The sequence below is a fragment of the Leptonotus elevatus genome, chromosome 13 (assembly GCF_054856555.1).
Source record: "Leptonotus elevatus isolate MCC_2025b chromosome 13, RoL_Lele_1.0, whole genome shotgun sequence".
NCBI lineage: Eukaryota > Metazoa > Chordata > Actinopteri > Syngnathiformes > Syngnathidae > Leptonotus > Leptonotus elevatus.
In genome coordinates, this window is record NC_141251.1 from 19,378,354 (window position 1) to 19,404,911 (window position 26,558).

Here is a 26,558-nt window from a genome sequence, read left to right on the forward strand (position 1 = left end):
GTGTGGATGCGCCATGGAAACCAGTCAAGGGCGTATCTCACTTCTTGCCTAAAGTCAACAGAAAATAGGTTACAGCTCACCCAGTATAGAAAATTGATGGATTGGATTACTTTGTGATTTACAGCCTTACAACCTATGGCAATTGGCCAAATAAATGAGCATTTGACCTGGACCGCCAGGCAATTCTAAAAACCTCAGAGGAACCGCTATAAAAACTCTGAAAACGTTTGACCCACAAATGCTCAAGAAGAAATATGTGTTGGCTTGTTCAATCACACTTTTTCATAATTTAGTATGGCCCTTGGACGAATGGCCTATAATTGAATACAACTGGACCGTCTTTGCCCTCAAATTGTCAGTCTCATTCAGGAAGTGATTGTTTGCATAAACAAGGAGCCATTGTGCTGCAGCAAGTGCAGATTGATCACTTTTAACAGCACACCTGTTCCTCTCATCACTTTCAGCCTAAGCCACTTTCCTTTGCACCCAGTAGAAAGAGACAGCTGCACCCGCAAAGGAGGCGTCTACTGGTGAAAAGATGCACGGGAAAAACAGTGGCTGTATTTAGAGCTTGTAGTACATGGCGGGATTGATAAACAGTCTCCCATAATGCACCTGACTGAGGTTTTGGCCCTGGCTCGAGGATGTTAAGTCCAGCAGCGGAAACAGCCAATAAAAAAAGCTTGTTCAGTGTGCAGTGGGACACAGCTGAGGCGGTCATAGGGTCATTTTTTTTGTGAGACTTGAAGAAGTGGCCATCTGCAAGGACTCGCTTGGGCTCTCGGCTCTGACTGACAGGCTGATGACCGCATCCTCGCCGCTTTATTCTGGAAATGCTCTGCTGTCAGATGCATGTCAATGTGGGTAGTGATAATCCAAGCAAGGGCAGACATCTATATGAAAATTTTGCCTCTTTAGCTTGCTTAATTAAATACCATCCCAGTAAAAATTGATCTTTGACGTCAATGACAGTGAATGAGCTAGTTTCACTTAGCTACATGAATTTTGGTAGGCAAGTCTTTTACGAAGACTCACCAAAATGTTTCAATATTCTGTTTCCGAAAAGACAGAAGGCTGCCATTTTGGATGAAGGAGATGGAGAAGAGGACATTTTAGGGTTATTAGCCGGGTTACGATGAAGCCATGTATTTGATTAGAATGAATCTGAATGAGCAAACGGAATGAATATGCTCCATATTAACACCTCAATCGGAATGAAAACTCCCACTCGACATGGAATTTCATTCGGATTCATGGGGGTGGTATACTTCTTTTGCTATTCCGAATGAGCGTCTTATAAACAGTTCAATCAGAATATCTCTGTCTCAGCGTGTAGTAAAAACATTTTGACGTCGTCATTTACACATTTTAAAATGTTGGTGTCTTACCAAGAGCTCGTCTGCAACGGGAGAGCTACACTAACTCTAACCTAAAGTACTTGTAACTCTTTTTTTTTTTTTATCAAGATGTGGCTTTAATAAAAATATTAAAATAACCACAACTACAGTGCTTAATAGATGAATGAACTCCATCTTGATAAATCATGTGAGGTTTACATCGATCTCCGCGCATCCTAATGTTGATGGCTGATCTGATTAACGTAGTGGCGCATGTAAACAACAAATCAGAATGGATAATGTTACATTTAAACAGGTGACCACAAATTAGACAGAATTCAGAATGATTTTAATCAAAATGACAAAATATTATCAATGTAAACCCGGCTATCGAAGCCTGTCCTTCAAAGACTAAGTTCTGGAGATTTTGTCCAATGGATACCTAATTGGAACCAAGTATACTCGACAGATGTGCAATGCCAGACTGCAAAACAGCTGAGTTGTTGTCATTGTGTGTGGGCGGAGCATGGCAGCAAAGTTTGATGACTTGCTATAAAACATGAAACTGCCAGAATAATTTCTCTTCTCCTGATCCTCTGATTTCCTTCACACTCTATAAAGTTTGTGCCTTGTCAAAACAAAATGACCCAAGCTGTAAGTAGCAGAATCAGCAGCCAATCATTATTAAAACCCACAACAAAATAAGACTTTTCATTGGTTGTTTTAATTTGTATAATGACATATTTTTCTTAATACGCCAAACTTCTCACAAATGCAGAATTAGACACTAATTTATAAATATGTTATATGTGTATTCATACTGCACTGTAGTGATACAACACAGTGTATTTTGCCCCATTCCTACAGAATTCTTTCTTTAAGCACAATTTTCACGATTCACTTTACTATTGCTTTGATGCGGTCAACCCCCAAAAATAAGTGCAATCTACGAATCCTTTTGCAAGTATAACTTGCCCAAAACATCTCTGTTGTGGTCTTGAAAAACAACCTCAGGCGTCGATGTTTTTGTTGTGACTCACTGACCTGTCTGGGTCGCAGCGATGACAGTATAACTCTTCTTTTTGCTGTGATGGGAACACCGAGCAATGCCAAAGAATGTCAAATGCTCATCGAGAGCTTCAAGTTTGTGTACTTGTGTAACAAGAGCTCTGGCTAAACCAGGCATTGCTTTGTTTACACTTCAAAAGGTTTACATTAGGAAATCTATGTAAATGAACCAGAATGCACAATTTGTTTCCTTTTTTCCCCCCAGCCACTGAAGGGCTTTCAAGATGAACAGTTTTGGCACATCTGGTGTTCGGTCTCATCGGAACGTACGTCTCCAGCACTTGTCGGCGCCCGTGATTCGTCCGTAGCACAGTAATCACGGCATTTTAAAGTTGTGTTCTTACCTCCAGCAACGCACGTCCAGTAGCAGGTCGGTTCGCCATCAGGCGCATCACATTACCGTGCTCTGCCGTCCGTCAAAAATGAATGTTCATGCAGAAACACAAAATATTGGTTCCGGCTCTTCTGGTGTTTTAAATAGTTTTTTTTAAATTACTGTATAAAGTATTTTGATGTAGATATCGACTTTAACGGGGAAAGCCGCCGTAACTTGACGACTCCCTTTATTACATTATATAGACAAAAGTGTTGGAACGTTTATAGGAAATGTCATTTTCAGCTTTGAAATATTTTTAAAGACCTTACTTTTTTGGACTGGAGCATTGTCTTGCTGGAACGGATAAGTGATCTAAATCTGAACTGTTTCCAAAAGGTTGAGAGCATACAATTGTCCAAAATTTCTTAACTAAGATTCAGACTTGAGGCCATATTATCTGGATGCTATCTTGATATATTTATGGTCATGTATTAAAAAAAAAACAAGAATAGCACACAGATAACAGAGAGATTATTGAAGAAAGACCACATTGGGACAGGACCACTTGGCAGTATCCGTGTGGTTCCCTTCCCCCGGGTCCGATTTTGCATGCATGTAAGTAGCAAGAACGATGCTTCCAGAGAATAATTATTTCTTCCCTTCCTGGAATTGAATGTTTAATGAATTCACTGATGTTTCAGGCAACCCCTTTAAGACCTACTTTTTCCTTTTAGATCCATCTCGTCTGTCTGAGTTTTTTTTTTTTTTTAATGATTTCTATTAGTGGTATATATATGAAGGACCATTAGGCTCCAACTATGCAATGACCACGAAGATGATAAGCAGTATAGAAAATGACCGACCTGTGTAATATCAACAGTTCTGCGGTTTTCCAACTAGATATCACAAGTGTTCTCTAAATCCTCAACATTGTTTCCTGATACCAAGCTGATTTTAGAATTGCTTCAAAGCTTAGTCAGCAGTTTCTTGCTGCGTCTATCATCCATGTACAGACTGCTGCCAAGACCTCGAGCCTAAAACAATTGTAGGTAAGATGTCTTCTCTAATATCTAAAGAAAGCAAGACATTCCAACCTTGAGAGTAGTGATCTGGGCTGTGGGAATGTTTGCTCTTGGTTTAGACTTGGACAGGACATCTAATATTAAACGGAGACCAAACTATCCTGGTGCTGCAGACGTAGGATTAAGGGTTCACATTTGAAGGTGAGGGCGAGGGAGTGTCAAGTCTGGTGTCTGTCCACTTGGTCATTACTCTTCGCTTGGAATGTGAGATCCCAGACAAAATGCGGGATCCCCTTCACTCTTAAGGCCTGGTCAGTTCTCCAGTTGTTAGTCATCAGATTTTTGGAGCAGGTTTCCAATTGGCTTCTAAGGTAAACAATATTGGATCCCTGGACTGTGTAACTTGAAATCAATTACACGCTATTAGCTGAAACCTCACCAATGGTTGTCTGTCGTCTAGACAGGATCATCCCATGAACCGTCAAATCGTGTGTTTTAACTGCATCATCACAAATGCTTGAGATTCCTTATGTGTTGTTTTTTTTTCCTAAGAAGAGATTAGTCCCCACATTCCTCCCCACATGATAATGAGTCTAATGCACTGTAGTTGTGGTCGCAGCTACAGTGGTTAGTTTACCCCCACCTTTCAAAAATGTATGACTTAATTGAAAGCAGAGCACTGATTTTTATGACGGTTTCTCCTGTTCAACCCCCACGGAGGCCATCTGCTTCTGATTTAGATTTCCTCCATCTCCATCCTTCAGTTGGCTCAGATGACCGTGAGTCTTGTTAGGGCCCAAGCACCAGGCCATGCAAAGGCCCTCTTGGTACTAGAGTTTTTTTTTCTTATTACTCCACTGCCCACCTCTTTTGTAGAAAACTCCCCATATCTCTCAAGTGTGTATTATGGGGGCATACATAGTATATTCCCCAGATGTGAGCCCTTAAAGAGGTCAAAAGAAAGCGGCCATGATAGCTAGTTTTGCCATTTTAAGTGGTTATACTCTACCAAACTTAAACCAGGTAAGGACAGGCCAGGGTTCTCAAACTTTCTGGGTTCAGTAACCAGAGACATTCATCAAAGACCCCCTTCACTAGTAACACATAATGTAGCACTAAATGCAATGGGATTTTTTTTTGTTTTTTGTTTCAACCTGAATTTTCATGACCTGTTAAAAAGAAAAGCACTGTAACAAATTAAATTAAATTAATGAAAACATTTATCCATCGTTGTTAGCTGACGTGCACTGCTTTCACTAACAAGATGGCGGAACTAGTCACTGTTGCCTAATAAGCAATACGGTCGCTAATACGATTTTTCTGCCTGCTCTAGTGACATTTTGTTTCCAAGAAGCAACTAGTGAGCTTAATTCCTGCTAAGAACCAGACAAAATGAGCAGAAACTGTTTTACATTGTGTGACCAGGATCAAGTCTGGTAAAAGGCAATCATAGAGTCAAAGACAATGTGCACACTTGTGTGTATAAAGAGCAGTGATCCATCCACGTGTTGGACACTTTTGATCCAAGTTATGCACTTGGAGGCTGCCAATACGTCACCTAGGTTGCCTTGTCTCCATGTGTGAGAAGATTTAGAGAAATAGAAATGCTTCCCGCATTCAGGGGTGTCAGACAGGTTAAGAATGACTGGAGAGATGGGTAAATTGTGAAGAGGAAGGAGGCAAAAAAGCTCAAATAACTCCATAAACTCAGAGCGCAATCTGCAGAATTCTGGGTTAGAATGGCCCATGTTATGGGACAAAGCAGGAGGCTTCATTTGTTCCCTCCTTTTTCATTTCTGTCTTTTTTTTGGGTTTGGTTTTACTGCTTAGTTGTTCTATTTATTGCCGTTATAAGCTCATTAATCCTGCGATAAAAGCTGTGGATTCATACGTTCTCGTAGGGGGCTGAGTGGGAGTACTGCAGTTGTCTCAAGAGTGGACAGAAAGCTGTGGATGTGGAATTTGTGCAGCGTGTGTGTTGTTGATATGTATGTGTGTGTGTTAAAGGGTAACAGGAGGCGAAATGGACTGTGGCAGTATGTTTGCTTGTGCTTGTGTGTGGCCGTGTTTTGCATTGAGATTGCATCAGTGAATGTGTGTTTGTTGTACATGCCTGATTTAACAGTCACCTAAACCCCAGTGCGTGTGTGCGTGCGTGCGTGCGTGCGTGTGTGTGTGTGTGTGTGTGTGTGTGTGTGTGTGTGTGTGTGTGTGTGTGTGTGTGTGTGTGTGTGTGTGTGTGTGTGTGTGTGTGTGTGTGTGTGTGTGTGTGTGTGTGTGTGCACCAAAGGAGGATGTGGTTGACTTGTGGTGGTGGAGCTAACTACCCTGTCCTCTCTTTGGTCACTGTGCTCAGCACACACACGAAAACTGACCTTCATCTCTAGCTTCCGACGCAAAAACAAACATTGACTTTAGGTGAGCCGCCGGCCGGCCGCTGTCCGTGTGACACAACAAACACAAAACCATCTCTAATTGAAGTTGTTCATCCGATGTATTGCTCTTAAGCGCTGGCCCCACCTCGAACGCACTTAGTGGCTCACATAGGCCCACTTAACTCTCAGATGAGCTTGACTTGCTTTACTTGCTGCGAGAAAACCAAAAACAGCCTCCAAGTGCAGGCCCATCTCCAGTGTTGCACAGCGCGATGACGCAATTCCATTAAAGTCGCCACGGCTTGTGTGCATATTATGACTGTTTTGTAAACGTTACTTCAGAGCCAACGTGGTGTGCTTATTTTCCTGGAAATCGAGCCTAACTAAAACAATTTGTTGTATTCGCAGCGGAGGAGTTGGAGTTGTCACCCGCAGCTCCACGTGAAAAGAAAATGGAATGTGAACATATATGTCAAAAGCCCAAATGATTCCCTTCTTTTGCCAAAGTACAGGCGGGTTGAGGCACAAGAGTCCAGATGTTTTTGGGACATCATGTTTGGGTGGTCAGTAAAACATGTAATAGCAACCGTGCTTGTTCAAAACATCTGCTTGGGCTTTATAGACCTCAATGGCAGGCAGCGTGTTACAATGATCCGACAACAAGAACACACAGGGGCACCGCAAAGTCATATAAAAGATGACTTTGTCAAACAGATGAGCATAATAATTCATTATTTGCTCATGGAATTTGGAGAATTAATCGTTGATTGAACCAAAATGGCGTTGAGTTTGAACTAGTTTGCTGTTGAAGTATGACATCAGCTGAGCAAAGTTGAGCTACATGATGTAGCCTACATCCATGGAAAATGTTCTGGGCAGGATTGTTATGTTTAAAACAGCAATTGATCATTCATTTTTACATATTTAATCAGTCAAAGAAATTTAATTAGATTGTGTCGGATGGCGTTCAAATTTAGTGTGTTTGTAAAAGTATTTTAGATCTCAACACAGGACAAATATCGTAAACATTAAAAGACAGTAAACATTTTAATTTGAGCTTGCCTTGTTATTGGAATATGTTTGTTTCTTTTGCAAACACAGCTATCCTTATTTGTCAAAAATGATCTTAATTTTTCATGAAAAGAACTGCAATTAACCAAGGTTGCCACTAGGTAGAGAAACTACACTCAATTACAAATTCCTCTGGGTTCAAATTAGTCTGAGCAATACAAAAGCCTATCACTGTGTGCACAATTACATTCAGACACATTACCATTAGGTTTACAAAGTGGCATTTACTGGTATTCTGGAGGAAGAATTTTGGTAAATACGTTTGTAGTAGTAGTAGTAGTAGTAAAACGAAGCACCAACTTCTTCTCGATAAATGATCACGATTGACCTGCACGTATCTTTTATATGCTAAGCATAAAAAAATACATGAGTGAAACATTCTTTTTATGACCCTGTATTATAAAATTTATAGTCTTGCTAGCACATGTGGGTGAGGCACGTTTGGTGTATGACACAAATATACATTTATATTCTATTCATTCCATTTAGTCATATGTTTTAGACTGTTTTACCCCAATAGACTGCATCAAGCGAATATGCCGGAATCAAAAGCAATTAGTCATCAACTTACAGAGGATTTGCTTGCTCTGTGCACATTATGAGCATCTTCCAAAGGGAGCTTTATCCCCAATGAAAACATACAGCTGCAGACGGAGTGTGCAGCGAGGCCAAAAGTCAAGATTTGAGCTTAGAAGCAGCGTGGAGCCAGAAAGGAATGATCCTGAGGACAGCTTTTTCTGTCCGGCTGTTTGGTTGGAGCATGCAGGGGAGATGTGAGTTGAGCAAATTGTACTAAGAATAATGATTGGCTGTTTGCCTGCCTTTAACTGTAGTCAAAAAGTTTGACTGTTGCAGGTATGTTTTGTTGTTGTTTTTTTTTGTAAAATTGATCAGTTTTGATTACCCCAACCAAAGATTTTTCTTCTTTTTTTTTTAAGGAAACTATGTTGATTCTTAGTTAAAATGTTAGCTCAACTACAAACACTACTTACTGGGGGAAAAATAAGTGGCATTGACCTCAGATGTACTTTCAATTTAGCAAAAAAAAGTCTACGAATGTTTTTGTGTCACTCACCCTTAAAACTGTTGGGTCAAAAATAAACAATTTTTGGTAAATAAATAAATACATAAATAAATAGGACCTGCACTATCTGGGTAAATTTGACCCAACGTTCTATATAAAACTTGAGTTGTTTTGAAACAAATCAACCCTAAATTGCGTCAAATTGACCCAAATTGTGGGTCAGTCCAATTTTTGACCAGTACTGGATTATTTTTGACCAAGAAGTTTTGAGAGTGCTCTGTTGGACATGTCTCAAATTGGTCCTGGCTCAGTTGCTACCCAATGTTATTTGTATTGCTTATTGTATTTTGTTTTTGTTTTTTCGTGCAAAATTTAGGATTAAGAACATGTTTCTGTCTGTGATGTCCCATCGTCCAGACATAGTCCAGACCCTGACTGCTGGGTAAAAAATTATAAAATTCTGGTTAAAAAACAATAATAATAATCAAAAGGTGTGTGTGGGGGGTGGGGGGGGGCTGATTGTTTTGCACAAACCACCCAGAAAGTTGGGTCAAATGGACCCAAGTAGCGGGTTGGTCCATTTTTTATTTATTTTACCAATATTGACTTATTTTTGACCCAGCAGTAGCTTAAATAAAGCAGAATACTTTGTCCCAGAAATTCTTAAAGAATCTTTAATGTTACTGTAGTCTTCCTCACAGCCTCCCATTTTGACAGGAGTGTGTAGACTTTTTACTTCCCCTGTATATTTTAATAATGAGCCATTGCAATGTCAGTCAATGTCTAAGTAGACAGAGTGCACCAAAACAAAATGTCATCACACGTGTCTTGTTTAATGCAAAGTCACATTTTCCAGCCTGCATGTTGTCAGTGCGGGAGATGCGAGGCTGGCAGTGAGTCGGGTTGGGTGGGGCAAAGTAGGGGTTGAGGTCATTCGGCTTTGGGGGCCACATACAAGCACAGCCGTTGGTGCTTATGGCCGCCTTTGCCGGTGCTGATGCAAAGCGTTGACGTCTGTTAAGACAGCGCCAGATGCTGCTGATTAGACTTGTTATTACTCACACACGAGCAGGAACGAAGGCCGGGAATGCGCGATGCACCCCCACACTCATGACTGACCCTATACCTCTTATGCGCTCGCTAAAATATGTGTCCAATGTCAAAGCCACTAATGAAAGCAATGTGAAGTCTTGCAGGGAACTTAACAACACACTGATTACCAGCATCAAGTGTGAAAAAGTGCAAAGTAAATATTTGGTTTATTAGTTTTCCTGTTTATTTTTGCAAGATGTTGCAAAAACATCCACGAACAACTTTCTGGGAAACTTTGTGGACCATTTAATTTTGGTTCAAATTTGGATTAAAAAAACAACACAGATTGAGGGAGTGATTATTATTTATATATATATATTTTTTTACATAATTTGGGTGATACACAAGGGAAATATTATGTCTTGAATAGGTTCGTGTTCTGGTTAGATTCTTCTATTCTAAATGTATCCTCTTGACGACAAACATTTCGTATGTGAATTCCCTCCCTTGTCGTGGCCTAAATCAAGTTGCCAACATAAAATCAGAGGAGCGTGCTCCTCCCAGCTCGATTTCTCTCGAGCGACTGTTCTCCATCATCTCCCTCACGAGAATCATAGGAATGATTTCATCTTACAGCTGCAATGGAAGTGTGCGTCATTTACACAAGCGCACGCTGAGCCACCTGCGTGTCACTGTGTACGGGATTGGTGAAGATTGTTATATTAGCAATGAAAGGGTAGACACACCCGTTTGTCAAATATTATTATCGTTACTCTGCGGCTAAATCGAACGGCATGGAATGGAAGCAAGAAACGCTTGGAGTGTATTCAATTTTGATGGCTTTGTCGTGTGCAGGCCCGACCCAAAGGAGAAGGCCTGACCCCCTACCAGGGCAAGAAGAGATGCTTTGGCGAGTACAAGTGTCCAAAGTGTAAGAGGAAGTGGATGAGTGGTAACTCGTGGGCCAACATGGGACAAGAATGTATCAAGTGCCACATCAACGTCTATCCACACAAGCAGGTATGCCACCTTTGACCTCAATAAAGTCCTTTTTGACTTGTTACCAAATGTGGTTCCTTGCCCAAAATTGGCTGGATCCGAAATAAACGTGTGATTTATATAATCCCCCAGAGAAATGACGGGACTGCAAATGTTTACAATGAACCTTAAACGGACTAACATTTTCATGAAAATGTCCCACAATTCAAACCGTTTTTGGAGTTCAATCCGTTAAACATTAAGACATTCAAACCCAAAAATGTGTAAATATGTTTTTTAATACTTTGTCCTTCACTCTCAAAATCATATTTATAAGTTTTTTAGGTTTTTTGTTTTGTATTTGTTTTTTAATAAAACAGCATACAGAAGGCTTTGATGCAGCTTCTGACATGAAGAGGTGGCTTAAAGCAATGGTAGTTATCACAAAAAACTGCCAGCAGCTGGCAGCAGAGTATCAGCCATGGCCATGTTGCAACAACCTCTTTTTGACATCTAATGCTAATTACTGCAAAATGGAAACAGATACAAATATACTTTTTTTTCCTGATGAAAGAAAAGACTAATCATTCCTTTGGTGGGTTCCATGTTTTTATAGCTATAGAACACAATATTCTGTGGGCCATGCAAAATCAGTCAAAATACAATAAAACAGTCTGGAGCTAAGGGGGTTGCTTCCGCGAAAATGGCTGGGAGTGAATGATTTAAGTGGAATCATCCTCAAATCTCGCAAGACTATTACTAATTAATGCGAGACTTCCAATAATCAGACGAGACTTTGTGACACTATGTGAAACTTGCATTAAATCACGCGGGTCTTCTTCAAATCTCACAAAAATTCCTCACATCTTGCAATATTTATACTAAATTGTGGTATGCGAGACTTCTTTAACTCTCACAAGATTTCCTCATATCTCATGATACTTCTGTGAAATCGTGCTAGACTTGTTCACATTTTGTGAGACTTCTGCTAGAACAAGACACACATCCTCACATATCGGGGGAGTTGTAGGAGTCTCACAAGTCTTTCTCGTATCTTGTGAGACTTCTGCTAAATCACTTGCACTAAATCTCATGAGACTTCTTAAGAATTCTGCTAAATCACACAAACCTCTTGAACTCTCACAAGATTTTTTCCCCCACATCTTTTGATTCTTGCCCAATTGAAATTATGCGCAACTTACTGAATCTTGCAAGAATACTTCAGCGCTCGCGTGATACTTATTCAAATCTTGAGATTTCCTAAATCACGTGAGACTTCGTTGCAAGACTTTTTGTGCCATTTACGCTATATCTCCAAAAACGTCAACTCTCAAAAGATTTCTTCACATTTCACCAGAATTCCTTTTTGAAATTTGAAATTTGGATTTGAAATCTGAGCTCAGTAAGCAGCTAAACGGTTGACTTTTCAGGAAACTTATTTCTTCCTGCATAGGCAACAATTATTCAGATTTTGTCACAAGATGGCTGATGTAGATAAGTTCAGATAGGTTCATGTTTTTTGTGAGGGCAAACTTGATTTTTGAGGGTGTGACTAAGACTTCATGGCTGCGTGTTTACTCGAGGATATCACATATGGTCCCATTTAGAATGTAATAAAAAACACAGTATCAACAATTAGTTTAGCCTTTTTGACATTAAACCAACTCGCAGTAAACTAATTGCATTTCCTGGATTCCATCAAATTCTAAAATAAATATTGCTTTATTTAGGACGCGAACATACCATGAGTTGCTCTTGAGTAATTGTGCTCGGAAGCTATTGGAATTCCCCTCTAACTGAATGAAAACAGCATGACATTTTATTAATCAAGATGCTGCTTTTTCCAAAAACAAACACAAATGTTCCTCACAGGGCTAAAGTGAAGAGGACTCGCTCATGAGAAGGAAGAGATACTCATCTCAAACAATTCATCTTTTAATATTTATAATTTCACATTTTTCCAATTCCACATTCTGAATGAAATGAGGACTACTTCTTGATGCACCGCTTTACAATATCACTCTTTGCTTTGCTTCACTGGCAACATTAAATGTTAGTATAAGTCATAATACTACCAAACAATGGAAAGGTCATAGACTAATGAGATTTTATCATGTTATGAACTACTTTATATTTCCTCATATAGTGGCTGTGGCAGTTATTTATTCAGCTGGAGAGAGTACCAGGCAAGGTTAAAACCCCGAATCTCAGAACTTGCTAAACCTGCTAACCACTTGTTGGCTATGCTGCTAATCCATGTATGCATATTTCTTATCACAAACTTTCTTTCTTCCCACTCGTGTGGCGTATCCTTTTTTCTTAGGCTCTTTAATGCCCATCATATTTACAGATACCACGTCTGCTGTGCAGGCAGTGTATGACATGGTAATGATGTCTATAAAATAAGAAGGCATCTATTTCAGATGACTCAGCTAGCTATCTTTATCCCTGGCTTTAATATGCATCCATCTTGTTTCCATGAAGTGAACCACTTTGACTCGCATTCACTTGTTTCATGTGAAAAAGAAAGCATATTCCATGCGTTAGCAATATCACACAATTATATATTCCTCTCATGCCAGCCGACAGTCCCTATAAATGGACTAAATATGTCCTTTCTAATCGCATCCATATACATGAGATGGGGAAATAATAGCAAGGCCAGTCAGTCAGTCAGTCGGTAGTATATTTGGCATTTCAGATCAAGCGCATAACTTCCACACTGTGAGGCCATGCAACCTCCTTCACTCCCCTGCTTCACGTTGCAAATAATAGTCCACCAATCATCTGCATAAAAGACGCTGAAAAAGAGGCGCTGCTTAACATCTTCAAAGACAGATGTCTCCTAGCAGGAACACTCAGAAACGACACTAAATCGTAAAGGCTGTTTGTTCAGTGTTACGCCATTAATACAAGTCAAATCTGGGCCAAGACAAACCAGATATACGAACCACAACAATGTCTGAAACATCATCTGAACGCATACAAACCTTATAAAAAAAAATTCTCATAAATCACGCTTCACCATTCATCTTTCCTTATCTAAGAAATTAATGTGGTATGCTGTTGACTCGCACAGTCATGTGCCTTTTTAATTGAGAAGACTCGGATTGCTTTGACTTTCTTGCTCACTGGCCATTTTTTGGAAGGGTCAGCCGCATGCATGGGGCTTAAATTAGGGAACATTCACACAAAAACACCAAGGAAATTGGATTTGAAGTTTCACGCAGGCGAGAAAGACCCGCAAAAATTATGCTTGCTTACTCCATAGCAATGATGGACAAGTACAAAGCACTGTAAGTCCCCCATGTTGCTGTTTTCTTTCTGTGATGTACATGCCAACATGACAAGTTGTAAGATTTCGACAAAAAAAAAAAAAAAGATGTGGTAAAAATAGAAATTGTATTACACAAAAAGATATACTTGGTTCAAGATGAAAGTCAGAATGTAACGAAAAAGAATAAAAGTACAATATATGCAAATTAGCTACATCCCCCATGGTGCTGCACGGTTCTCTGTCAATTTTTAACTAGATATAGGGGGGCCCAGCTCCTCCGTGAGCCAGCACCTTACCGTGGTGGAGGAATATTGTGTGTCCCAATGATCCTAGGAGTTATGTTGTCTAGGGGCTTCATGCCCCTGGCAGGGTCACCCATGGCAAACAGGTCCTAGGTGAGGGTCCAGACAAAGCGTGGCTCAAAGACCCCTTATGATGAACACAATATATGAACAGACGTTTCCCTTGCCCGGATGCTGGTCACCGGGACCTCCCTCTGGAGCCAGGCCCGGAGGTGGGGCTCGTTGGCGAGCGCCTGGTGGCCGGGCCTGCACCCATGGGGCCCGGCCGGGCACAGCCCAAAGAGGCAACGTGGGTCCCCCTTCCCATGGGCTCACCACTGGTGGGTGGGGCCAAAGGGGTCGGGTGCATAGTGGGCTGGGCTGCAGAAAAAGGCGGGGACCTTGGTGGTCCGATCCTTGGCTACAGAAGCTAGCTCTTGGGACATGGAATGTCACCTCTCTGGCGGGGTAGGAGCTGGTGTGTGAGGCAGAGAAAATCCTACTAGATACAGTCTCGGACTCTCATCCACACACAGCTTGGGTTTTGGTACCAATCTTCTCAAGAGGGGTTGGACTCTCTTCCACTCTGGATTTGCCCATGGTGAGAGGTACAGAGCAGGTGTGGGCATACTTATTGCCCCCCGTCTTGGCGCCTGTACGTTGGGGTTTACCCCGATAGACGAGATAGTAGCCTTCCTCCGCCTTTGGGTGGGGGGACGGGTCTTGACTGTTGTTTGTGCATATGCACCAAACAGCAGTTCAGAGTACCCAACCTTTTTGGAGTCCTTGGAGGATGGGCTGGAGAGCGCTCCCCCTGGGGACTCCCTCGTTCTGCTGGGACTCAGGGTCGAGCCGCTGCTCCTCCGCGTGGAGAGGAGCCAGTTGAGGTGGCTCGGGCATCTGGTTCAGATGCCTCCTTGACGCCTCCCTGGAGAGGTTTTCCGGGCGTGTCACATCGGCAGGAGGCCCCAGGGACGACCAAGGACCTGCAGGAAGTCTGGGCTTCCCTCCTAAAGCTGCTGCCCCCGTGACCCGACATGGAATAAATAATAATAATAATATTAAATGCAAATATCAATTCAGTTAACCTCACTAAGTAATTTTAACCCATTAAGGCCTAAAGTGCCTGGCAAAACATGCCTCTCAAACCTAAGGGTGACTTTTGAGTCACCCCCCGAAAACCTGGTTTTCCTGGAAATTCAGCAATATTAAAAATAATTGATACCTCAGCTCCTGAAGCAGATAGAAACATAATTCCCCCCAAAATTCTGAGCTTACACCTGTGGCGTTTACACAAACCCAAGTTAATTAATATAAACCTTCAATATATATATTTTTTAAATCAACAAACAAATGTTGCATCTGCGGGTATATAATGCCAAATATATTTACCTTCAACGCTGGAGCGCAGTTGTAATAACCTCGGGGGAACAAGTGGTAATTTTTTTCCTCAATGTCTACAAACATATTTCATTGTCTGCAAACATATTTCTTGTCACTGTCGACTCGTTACACTGATTCGAATTCCTCCCGCGCTGTCGTCAATCGCGTCATTTATTTCATAGCTCCCGCAAATCTGCGTCAGCCATAAATGCTCAAATAAAATTCCAGGACATGCTGCAAGGTCCACGTCACCCTCTCGTGTATATTCTGATTGATTTAATCGGCTAAGAGACCAAGAATTGGTCAAAACAAAACAACATCCTAAAAACAGATTGGTCAAATTGACCCCCACCAAAAAAGGGTTAAATTTGACCAATCTGGTAGTTATGTGTCCCACAGATCCTTTGGTTAAAACAACCACTCTAGAATGGTAGGTTGTTTTCAACCAATATTTGGTGATTGGGCCAACCGATACAAATTGGTCATTATGACCAAGATATTGGTTAATCTGTGTTAGAGGCTGACATTTTTGGGGGGAATCCCTTGACCCATGGGATTCTTGAAAAAAAAGTACCACTGATTGTCACACCCACATAAGCGGGGTGAAATTCATTCTTCGCGATCATTTGGTGATATAACACCCCAATTCCAACCCATAATGCGGAGTGTCAAGCCGGGAGGCAAATGCTTCCCATTTTTATAGTCGTTAGTACGGCCCGGCCAGGGTTGATCCCACAACCTCCCAATCTCAGGCTAGACACTCTACCACTAGGCCACTGAGCTGGTCATGCCTGGTGATCTATCTAGACACACATTTCTATTTTTAAATACTATATTTATATATTATAATATATTGTAATCACATAATTAATAAATACATTGCAATACAGTAAATTGATACAATAAATATATTTCCAAGTGATCTATCTAGACTTACTTTCTACTGTAACGAATTGTATTGGTTGTTTGGCTAACCAATAAAATTGGTATGCCCGTATCCACCCGGAATGGTCAATGTCTGACCAATCTATTGGTTAATCAAGCCAATATAATCTTAACCTACTAGATTAGTAGTTTTTTTTAAGACCCGCTTATAGTCAAGCTCCCAAATGTCATTATTGTGTAAACTAACAGCCAAAACATCACTTATTTCTTCTTCTTTTTTAAGCGCATAATGGTTTCTCATACGTCAACTTTTTCTACTTTTATGTTATCAGTACACACATATCAGTATAAATTTATTTTCATTGGGCCACTTAAATGAAAGAATAATTACTATGTATGCACTGTTAAAGTAGGTGCACCAAATCAAATGAACGCTTGCCAGTACCATGTTGTTAAATTGGTGCATATCTATGTTTTACGTTTAGAGTCCCGTTAGCCAGTGCAAAACGTGGGAGGGAATCCAAACCTAATAAGCCCAATAAACTTGCCAGGATTTATGATGTGTTAAACATGACTCACTCGTACTCTTGTGTGTGTGTGTTTTGCGCCTGCAGCGTCCGTTGGAGAAACCGGACGGCCTGGACGTGTCCGACCAGAGCAAAGAGCACCCTCAACACCTGTGTGAGAAATGTAAAGTCCTGGGTTACTACTGCCGCCGTGTGCAATAAACGTCTCCTGTCGCTGTGGTCGGAGAGCAAGAACGCTTTACCAGTCATCCTTCGCTCCATCGACCCTCAAATCTAGTCACGGTTTTAAGGGATGACATTCAGGAAAAACCAGAGGAATACATTTGTGGCCATCAGCTTGTTGTGCAGGAAAGCCCACTCAAGCATTTTCTCATTAGGCTCATGTTACAGTCATAGTTGACCTCATTTTGGGGTTTGCCACCTTTGTGTTTACAGAAATCTGCCTTCCATTTATTTTCCTGCCAAGTGAAGTGTGTCCGTGCATTGTTTGTATATACGCAAACACCACATTTAGGGTCAGCAGCACATCTTTATTAACTGTGAATTAACTGAGGGATAATGTGCCATACATCCCGAGCTTACATGTGGCCTATTTATTTTGTTATCGTCTAGTGTGCAATTTGACTTTGAACTGGGACAGGAAAAAAATATATATGATTTTTATTTTTTTTTGTATACTGCATTGTTGCATAACTGCTTCCAGATGTCTTTGGAAACTACTGTAGGCTTAGTATCGCTCCGTGATGTTCACTAACCGTCCATGCAGTTTTTGGTTACAACATTTTTAAAACAAGAATTGCTCATCATGCATAGAGTGAACATATTTGTCGTTGTTTAAAGGAGATTTTTGTGCCACTTTCATGCTTGCTGGAGGCACTGAAACTAAATGGAAAATACTGAAGGTTTTGTACAACAGTTGATTGTCTTATAAAAAGTGCAAAGAGGGTTGATGAAGGTTGGTGGGAAAGCAGCCGTTTAAAGGCTGGGCAAGAACAAACAAAAAAGAATACAGGGAGGAGCAAAACGTCGTCGTGATTCGAAGGAATGATAGGGCCATCCTGAAAAGAAAAAAGTAAAGTTACGAGGAAAAAAAGAAGACCCAAGTGTTAATCTTTAGAAAATAATTTTACATTTTATGAGACTTAAAGCTTTGTGTTATGTGACTAAATTTGTATACTACCAGAATTTTTTTTAATGTTACAAGACATTGTGGAAAAATAAGAACATGTAACATTATGAGATTCAAGGGGTGACTGATCAGAGAAAGTCGCCATATTTGTACAAGTCTTAAGAATGAAGAAAAAAGGTTTTAATGTTGAGACTAAAGTAGTGACATAAAAAAAATGTTTTGAAGATTAAGTGGTACTACTCCAAACTTAAAATTGGGTAACTAAAGTAGTATTTCATGACAAACATTGTGACATCACAAGATTCATTTATAAATATTACGGGGGGGAACAACCCAAAAACCTAGTGTTACGAGGCTCAAGTGGCATATTATAGTTTTCTGAGAAAAAAGTTCTTGTAAAATGTATTATTTTTTCTCATCATATAACAAATTCATTCTTTAGTAATGTAATGTTCATTTTACAATTCAGTGTGGCCCTAATACTCACATGTATTGTAATGATATATGTAATGTGACAACGTTGGTTTTAGGGCGGGGATTACTTTCAAATGCTTTTAACTGCTTTGCATGTACAGTACAATAGTGTCAACTACAGAGGATATACTTTATGCAATTTCCACTGATTGAAAACTGCCTTAGCATGTATTAGCACTACAAATGGCAGTCATAATATTTTTTTATACTGTATTATAGTGTATGGGCCTTGGATGAGTTGAAGAAAAAAGTAGGGGAAGTCAATTTGGTGCAGTAGATGTGTTTACTGTGATGCATAGAAGGTTTGAAATTAAGTTAAAAAAAAAAGTTGACATAAATTGAGTAGGAGGTGTGGCAAAGTTAAAATAAATACAAAACAACGGAGGTTTGCTGTAGGACTCTCCCTACAGTTATCAAGTGCAACTTACTTTCTTACTTATTTACGTCCCTGTAACGTGAAAAGTCTTATAAATTTAAAACAGCACAGACATGAAGCCTGCCAAATTTAAACAATTAAAACAAATTGCTATGTATATAAAATGAGGTTTAAAATCATGAAAAAATAAATCAAGCTGCTGTCTCTGCTCCTCTAATGCTGTGGGCAAGCATGCCCTCTCAATGTGCTGAAACCACGCCTCACTTATCTGTCAATCAAATACCACTACATCTCTTTCGTATTATCCACATGTTTGAGCCACGAAAATATATCCACCTAAATCCCCTTGTGGCTGGACTATATCATACTGAGTCATCACGGGGCTTTCCCTGACCTGACAAGGGGCGCTAGCTAACAGCTAGCTCGTGAGCTAGCATGATTCCGGAGGCTCACCGCAGACCTCCTCACTCGATGTCGTGTCGGTCCATGTAACAGACACTTAAAGGAAAGGTTTATTAAAAATGGTGGCATACGTCATTTAGCGTGTTGCTCAAAACATATGATAAATATTTGAGCACATATTTCATGCTAGTTATGTACTCATGATGTTTTACGTAGCCTGAATAACAAAAGACCTAAAACTTGGGAATTTAAAAAAGAAAAATTTAACTTCTATAAAATGTGGCATCCAGGGAAGACTTTTTCGGGGTGTAGGCATAGCTAGCTAGCGAAGCACTACACACTGAAGTTTTCAGTCTTTGCACATTTTCCGCAAATATCTTTATCTTGAAACACATCTCTGATTTCACTTTACAGGGTCTTTAAGACAGAATTTGGAGCTTGTGATAATGAATATCCATGATAAACATGAACTGTAAGGCTACACTATGTCCTTAAATGTACAAGCATCTTAAGAACACTAAATATTGTTTGAATCCTTACAAACTGAGACTTGAAGTTTGCTCGAATTGCTCACCCGTAGACACCCACAATGTGTACCGCTGGACATCTTACAATTGCTTATGATAAATGTAAAAGCAAGTCGCATTGAGGAAGAAAAGTTGAATTTGTTTAGACCGATGTGTAGCAATGATGTCAGGTCCTACGTTCTCCATAATGCAATGTTTCAGGCACGCTCATCAGCTCACATGAAAGCATCTTGAAATAAGTTTATTTTCATTTTAGTGTTTCTTCATTGCAAATGGGAACAATACTTGTTTTTATTATTATTATTGTGGGGAGGACACACTTAAAAAACAGGCCTGTGAGAGCATTCGATTTGGGCTGCCTTGCATTAAAAGCCCACTTAACCAACAAATGATGATTATATGTGACAATAAACATTTGTTTGCAGCATTTTTTTTTAAATCTATTAACACCCCTGCACTGTGAAGACACCAGAAGGCCTTTTGAACACACCGTGGTGCGCTAGTGATGCCTTTTTGACGTAACCGTAGTGTAGCAACTAGCACAGTTGAAAAGTCAGCCTGGTGACGATGTAAACGGCACATCACGAGCAAACGGAAGCAGTAAAAACATAAACAAAAAAACTCTTCTTTTGTCTTGAATTTACATTTATACTTGACTTTTCTATTAGCTTTTCAGTATATATATAGCCTATAAAAATGAGCGTACAGTATATAGAGTATGTGTTTATTTTGCAAAACGTAGACATTTTTTATAGCAAGCTAACTCGTGTTATGACAAATATTTTATGAACGAATGTTTATGTATATATTTGATGGCCGTCTTTTTTTTTTTCAAGTGTTATGCAATATTAAAGCCTTTTTTGTGTGCGGGTGTGTACGTGTGTGTGAAGAAGGGCCTTTGCTGAGAAGTAAACCTAGCTGAGAGTTTGCTCTCATTTTCTTGGATGTTTTACAATAATCTGCAAAAGTATTTATGTTTTTTTTTTTTTACAACACTTTTTGTATAGAATATGCAAACAAGTTACACTACGGAGAAAATATTTTATTTTATTATAAATAAAAAAAAGAGAAAAAGCTGGTACATAATTAATCTTCAATTATAAATCATTGTGATTTTTTTCTTTAAGTAATCTGTATTAGCGTTACTAACTATGAGCTGATGTACAAACATGTATAATCGTTTTGCGGTAAAAAGTATGATACTGTGTTAACATGCAGAATGTCTCGTCGCCACTGTATGAGCACGTTAAAACTGTGAGACGCAGCTTGTCTCAAGCTGATCTATTTTGGGATGTTCCAGTGTTATCGCTAGCTGTTAGCTCATGACAAAGAACTAGTTGAGAGTTTGCATGTGTGTCCAATCAAGTATTACCTTTGTGCAATGTTACATATGTTACTATTTAAATATTTTTATTTTTTAGTTGCAGTATTACATTGACAGCTTTTGGAATACTATTTACGGAATGTATGTCATGTGTTAAGAGCAGAATGTGTGTATCACTTACACAGCATTGCATAAAGAAAACCAACAAAAAAGGACTCTTAGGAGGTTTTCTGAGAAAAAAAAGGACATTCATGGTTCCGAGAGTTGACCGACCGGTGGTCTGTTTTTCATGTCCATGAAACGGCATTCCAAAATGTGCCTTATTTGTTTGCTAGGAAATAATTGTTAGCGGCCTAGTGATGTCTACTTTGATGAATAAAAGTCTGACTGAAAGTATGCCTTCTTTTTGGCCTTTTGTGTGGTCTTGTTTGTTTGGATTAACACAAAAAGCAGCACTTGGTGGGCATCATCTGCATTAAGGGAAGCTTGGTCATGCACCATAAAGTAACTGATATTGATAAATAAAAAACGACATACCCCTATTCAAATGATGTGATATAAAAATGAGATCAAGTAGATAAATCATTTCAAATTTATAAAAAAAAACAAAAACTAAGAAATCACATGTACACAAGTATTCATAGCCTTAAAGCTCAATGTTAAAAAAAAAACAAAGCGACAGAATCAACGAAAAGTAAAGAACAAGTAGAATGACTAATTTAATGCTTCTGTTATCACGTCGGGGTCACCAATTGTGGCGATGCAGTCAATAATGAGACGAGGAGATGAAGGCGAGTTGTGTTTCTTTTTACTCTCCACGCTTTAAAAAATGTTTTTATTAGAAGGCCAAGAAAGACCACTGGTACATTTGCACGGAAATCCACATTATGGCAAAATTGGGGTTTAGTGTTTAGTTCATTTGAGAAAATGTATTTCATAAACATATGATTATATTGCTTATAGCCTCATTACACAAAGTAAGAAAAAAATGCACTTTAGAGATGCTATATATATATATATGTGTGTGTGTGTGTATATATGTGTGTTTTTAATATAATTACTCAATGCTGACTATTATCAAATTATTTTCTTGATCTACATTTAAAAAATCATGCACCTCATATAGATGACCCAATTAGTTGTATATTTTATATAATATTTTTCACAATTTTGTATAATTATCTTTATTTGTAAAAAAGTTATTAAATGTAACTGTAAAAATACTAACGTGCGTGTGGAAATTTACGTGCTGTTAAAAGCAAGCATCAGTGAAGCTGTCATTAAGTTTTCATGCATTTCGAGCTGTCTTAAAAGCCAGGGTGGGGGCCCAAATTCAGTCACGTTTATTACAACATCTCAAGCCGGAACAACGTGCCAGCGTCTCCATGGCAACCATGTAACGTGAGAACGCAAACACGCTGGTGGAAGGTCAGCATGCAGATGGCTTTTATTTAAGGGCTGGTTGCAGGACAAAAAAAGTGTCTCTATTATTTACTTTCATAAAGTATCAGCAAGTAAGCAGCAGCAGCAACCGGCCTCATGGATGAGCTCAAAGACATTTTCTGGTGCAGAAAATTTAAGCCAGCGCTCACTGTGCCTCCCACATGGATGTCACCTGATGTCACTTCCTGCTGGGATGGCCAGGAAGCGGATGGTGTCTAAAAAAAGCCACTGGCTGTTTTCCAGGAAGGTAGCAAAGAAGTGGGGGGTAACGAGCCAATGTCCTCAGAGTGGACCGACAGAGCGGGGACATCAGACGTTTATTTGGCAGGAAGCGGTGCAGGAATTTCACAATGTGAAGATTTGGACTAAAAAGGATAATCCGATAACACATGAGATGAATGAAGCAAGAAAGACACACAAGACGCAAACAATCAGAGAAGACCTTTTTATCCCAAGTCCCGCCTCAAAATCTATTTTCCTTGCCCGCAATCTGCAACAACTATTTTCTTGATCACGCCGCCGTCGTGTAAACCAAACGCTTCCATTTTTGAGACAACGTCCATACCTGACGTTACCTGTCCGAACACCACGTGTTTGCCATCCAGCCTGCTCACAAAACAACAAAAAAACAGGAACTCCATCACAAGGTGCACTTTTTTTTTTTTTATATAGTTTGAAACTTTCCATAGGATTTGATGGGCATTTACGGAAATAAACAATTTAGAGAACTTGTTTTCTGAATTTACTAAATCAGGTTACACTACCTGCGCCAATACTTAGACGTTGTTTTAGCAGGCGTAAAGTTGAGTCTACTCGTTCAGCCACCAAATTGTCAGGTGTGACGGGCGTATGTCAAATGAAACGGCATTGGTACGCCCAGCATGGCAAAAAGAGATTAACCAAATTCCCCAACAACCCCATTGAGAATTGAAAAAAACAAAACTCAGGACACGGCAGTTGTTACGCTCGAATGCAGCTGTTTTGTATATGAAGCGCTATTTGTAAAGAAAAAACTCAACTTGGAGGTATTATTAGCAAAGATAGACATCTCCACTTTAGCAAGTAAAACTCGTGCTCCAGTTGCTAAACTTAAACCGTTGAAAGTTTAGAAACCGACTTGGCAAATTCAAAATTTTTCACTTCCTGGCCCTGGTGAACTCTTATTGTTTTGGCAGTTTATTAGATCAAATGTTTATGTAGCTCTTTGAGCTTATTTCAGTGCCACCATAATTTATTATCATTTAAGATTAATGAGTCCATCCCTTTAAGGAACCATGGAAGGCAGAGCCAAGATGTTGCCTCCGCTGTGTTTCACAGATATCCATCCATCCATTTTCTTAAGCGCTTATTCCTCACAAGGGTCGCGGGGGTGCTGGAGCCTATCCCAGCTGTCTTGGGGCAGAAGGTGGGGTACACCCTGAACTGGTTGCCAGCCAATCCAGGATTTTACAGATAAGCTTGTACATTTATGTTGCGAAACATGAGCAGATCCTTTCCGTTTTCTTTGTCTCATCAGTCCATAAAACTTCACCCAAGGATTCTTGAGGCTTGTTTGTGCGCTTTGCCAAATTCCAACCTGGTGTTCTTGTAATGCTAATGGGAAGTTTGCAACTTTATTCATTTCATGACTTTCGGTCTTGCCCAATGGAGATTTTCTTCTTTTTTTTTTTTTGCCTGATTGTATAAAGAGTTGTTTGAGGGTCTTACGTTAAAGTTCTCAAAATATTTCTGTCATCAACTGCCGTTGGTTTCCTTGATCTACTGGTTCTGTTACGTTCTGTTCTGTTCTGTTAGTGGTTATACCGTCTTGCGGACATTCCACAGGCTAGGACGAGATATAATCAATGTGTGGTCAATGGCGCCGATTGATTCTCACTTTAATTTCAGCTTCACATATGCGTTATGGTTTATACTAAAAGTATTGAAGATGATTTTACCATTCGGTTTTCGTGGTGCTGATAAAGAACTGGGAGCCGTTGGTGTTCGGACCTGAGTTGGCCATTGACAGTCCCTACACAATGAAAAACAAACACAACATTTAACATTACTATTGTAAAGGAAGTGCTTTTTGAATTGTATTTCATTTCGGCACTTGTAAGAAGGATATTTAGTTGGTGATTATAAAGAGCAGACAAATACAGTGAAGGAAAATTCAGTACTACCACCTAGTGGACATGCAAGTAATACAGTAATAAAAAAAAAAAAGAGAGAGCACACCTGAAAAGTACAGTACAATTTCTTTGTGTTATATGCAGAGCTTGTTGATTCCCTAAAATTGATAAATATGAAATAAAATGTTGGTTAAACAATTGTTTTAATTAAACAAATATATAATGATGAGCTATTTCCTTTATTTTTAAACATGATCTGATGATTTTACAACATGTTCATTATTATTATTTTTAATTAAGTGAGTGATTAAAGTTTTTGTGCTATTGTTGTTTTCTAAGGCGGGTACAGGTTTACACATACAATTATGACCATTTTCTGAGCAGACTGGGGAGAAGAAATCACTCGACATACTCCACACCACAGGATAATCGCTCAAGATAATTTTTTAGAGACATACGAGAATCAGACATTTGCTGACTTTAAATGGAATGGAGGGAGAACACTTCAATTTGACCATTTGGTATGTGTGATCTGCGCAGAAACCAGGACAAAGGATAGAAACACTAAGAGAAAACAAAAACGATATTGAGATATAGCTGGTGATGATGTAATAATGTCGTAGGATAGTGTCTTATTCTAGCTATAGTGACTTGAGACCGAGCCCTACCATGAATAGCAAAACTGTTTTATACTATACTGAAATTACAAGATGGCGGCAAATGACTACTTTTGTGTGAATAAAGCTCATCAAATCACTTCAACTTTCCTTGGCACCAAGATGGCACCAAGATGGCACCAAAGCAAAACTGGCTGTATTGTTTACTTGTATTATATTACTGTTATAAAATCTGCGAATGCGGAACCACATATATGCATTTCACTGTACACAAATTTGGAAGATAATGATCACGCCTGGGTGTTGATTGACTTCAAGAGAAGCCGTAGTTCATCAAAAGGGAATATAAAATTTAAAAAATTCAGATGGACCTGCTCCGGTGTGTTTTAACTTAAAAGTTCTCATCCTTGAATGTTTTCCCATATATAGATTTTCCTCCAGTGCCGTTGTGTTGGGTGAAATCTCCCCCCTGCAACATATAAACAGCGTCAACAACAAAATAATCCAAAACAACATTAAGAGACACTTTTTTTCCTTATTTTTTTTTTAAAGCAGTGTGATACCAATCTCACCTGACACATAAACTGTGGTATGATCCTATGGAAAACACACCGCTTGTAGCCAAAGCCATGCTCGCCTGTACACAAAGCCCTGAAATTCTCTATGAAATAAAACACGTTTATTAGTTATATCGCAGCTGGAATTACCTTATAATGTTTATATATACTTTACCTGCAGTCTTTGGCACCACGTCTGCATTGAGCTGTAAGAGAAACAGCAAAAGAAGCACAGTGTTCACAGGCGCCCTGCAGGGGACACCAAAGGTCCTCGAGAGAAGCTAACCATGCTATCAAGATGGCTAGCTAGCTAGCTACCTCAATGATTATTCTCCCCAGCGGCTCACCGTCCGCCTCGATGTCCAGAAACACGACAGGGTTCTCGACCGGACTCGAGGAGAGCAGCCTTGCCGTGGCGATGCCGAGTGGGCTGAATTTGATTCGGTTTTTGACGGCAAACATCGTAGCTTCAAGCTGTTAGCTTTAGCTTAGCACGTCTCCAGACTAGAGGTGCCGCTCGTGTTGACGTGTGACGTCACTCAGTCTTGACAGGGAGTGGAAGTTTAACAACGACATCACGAGGCATAATTTGGTAATGCAATAATGTTTTAAAAATACGAATATTTATTGAGTTAAAATGAAACGCTATGCAAACTGTAATATATATTTTAAATATAATTATATTTACTTTATTTTATTTTAATTAAATAATGTAAATCACTTGGTGAGTCATGTGATAAGTAATTATTTTTTTCAAATTACATTGTTGGAAAAATATATAAATAATATATTAAATAGCACTATAATAGTCGTAAAAATAATATGCTTGCTATTACTATTAACAATAGATAATAAAATGTAAAAATAAATATGCATATTAACCAAATATTAATACTATAGTATTAATAAAAGTAGCATGTATTTGTACTGTAGTTATAATAGTAAAACAACAAATACTGTGGGGGGGGGGGGCAATTATACAATTTTGACTCTTTTTTAAATACTACTAACAACATTAAAGC

The 26,558-nt window shown here is 39.4% G+C and overlaps 2 protein-coding genes across 2 annotated transcripts in view; one reads left to right on the plus strand and one right to left on the minus strand.

Moving 5' to 3' along the window:
- Positions 1-21,204, plus strand: part of zcchc24 (zinc finger, CCHC domain containing 24) — a 45,084-nt gene extending 23,880 nt beyond the window's left edge. The window contains exons 3-4 of the mRNA XM_086093590.1: positions 10,101-10,265; positions 16,664-21,204. Coding sequence (XP_085949716.1) covers positions 10,101-10,265; positions 16,664-16,777 — 279 coding nt within the window. The 3' untranslated portion in view covers positions 16,778-21,204. The remainder of the gene's footprint in view (positions 1-10,100; positions 10,266-16,663) is intronic.
- A 1,349-nt stretch (positions 21,205-22,553) lies between these two features.
- On the minus strand, positions 22,554-26,073 carry ppifa (peptidylprolyl isomerase Fa). The gene is given in 8 exon segments (XM_086093591.1): positions 22,554-22,857; positions 24,189-24,262; positions 25,274-25,275; positions 25,351-25,375; positions 25,377-25,448; positions 25,552-25,640; positions 25,712-25,742; positions 25,855-26,073. Coding segments are annotated over 8 exon segments (573 nt in total). The 5' UTR covers positions 25,999-26,073; the 3' UTR covers positions 22,554-22,721.
- Positions 26,074-26,558: the final 485 nt, after the last annotated feature.